Source organism: Solanum tuberosum, unplaced genomic scaffold, assembly GCF_000226075.1.
Source record: "Solanum tuberosum cultivar DM 1-3 516 R44 unplaced genomic scaffold, SolTub_3.0 scf00004, whole genome shotgun sequence".
Lineage (NCBI taxonomy): Eukaryota > Viridiplantae > Streptophyta > Magnoliopsida > Solanales > Solanaceae > Solanum > Solanum tuberosum.
This window is the reverse complement of record NW_006238930.1, coordinates 1,359,279-1,359,968: the sequence shown is the minus strand read 5'-3', so window position 1 is coordinate 1,359,968 and position 690 is coordinate 1,359,279. Positions and strand designations below refer to the sequence as shown.

At 33.8% G+C, this 690-nt stretch overlaps 1 protein-coding gene across 1 annotated transcript in view; it reads left to right on the top strand.

The window, feature by feature from the left end:
* The first annotated feature begins 398 nt into the window (after positions 1-398).
* The window catches only part of LOC102579347 (putative methylesterase 11, chloroplastic), a 5,808-nt gene continuing 5,516 nt past the window's right edge, over positions 399-690 (top strand). The window contains exon 1 of the mRNA XM_006338292.2: positions 399-666. Within this exon, the coding sequence (XP_006338354.2) occupies positions 586-666 (81 nt within the window). The 5' untranslated portion in view covers positions 399-585. The remainder of the gene's footprint in view (positions 667-690) is intronic.

Genomic DNA, 690 nt, shown 5'->3' with positions numbered 1-690 from the left:
CTCAATCATATTGATATGCATATTCTAAGAGACAATATATTTTATATAGTTAATTTGATTATCTAATAGACACTTAAAAACACACGTAATTTTTTTAAAAAAAATTATAAAAAATACTTATGAATACTTTATTATGAATTTAGATGTTTAGTTAAAACAAGTTTTAAATCGAATCCAAATGACCGTCGATATATTAAACGTTACATAAAGTGACACGAACTATAAATAGAAAATAAAATAAAAGAATTGAATGCTGGAAAAACTACCATGACCCATAACGAAGACTTATCTCCCACATCTTACACACGTCCCCCGTTTTATTTGCAAACGGCAACAGGAAAATTAAAGGTTATTTTAGTAATATAAACCAAAATTATGGGCATTTTCATATCGACTGCACACACACTTTTTATCACCTTTACTTCTGAAAGCAGTTCTAAACAAATAAAGCAATACTGCTAACCATCTTCATCTCTCTCAACTCTCAACTGCTTTGGGGCAAGCATCAGATACTTGTACGTATACGTAATTCTTATTGTACATACCTGTGTAAATCTGTTGCATGTGAATATCAATCAATCAGAAATGGGCATGTGTTTATCACGGAGTTCCGGCCCCGTGAAGAAGCGGCAATCCAAACGTTTAACGAATCAATCGGCGGCCGCCCTTAAAGGGGGGGGGGGGAACAGG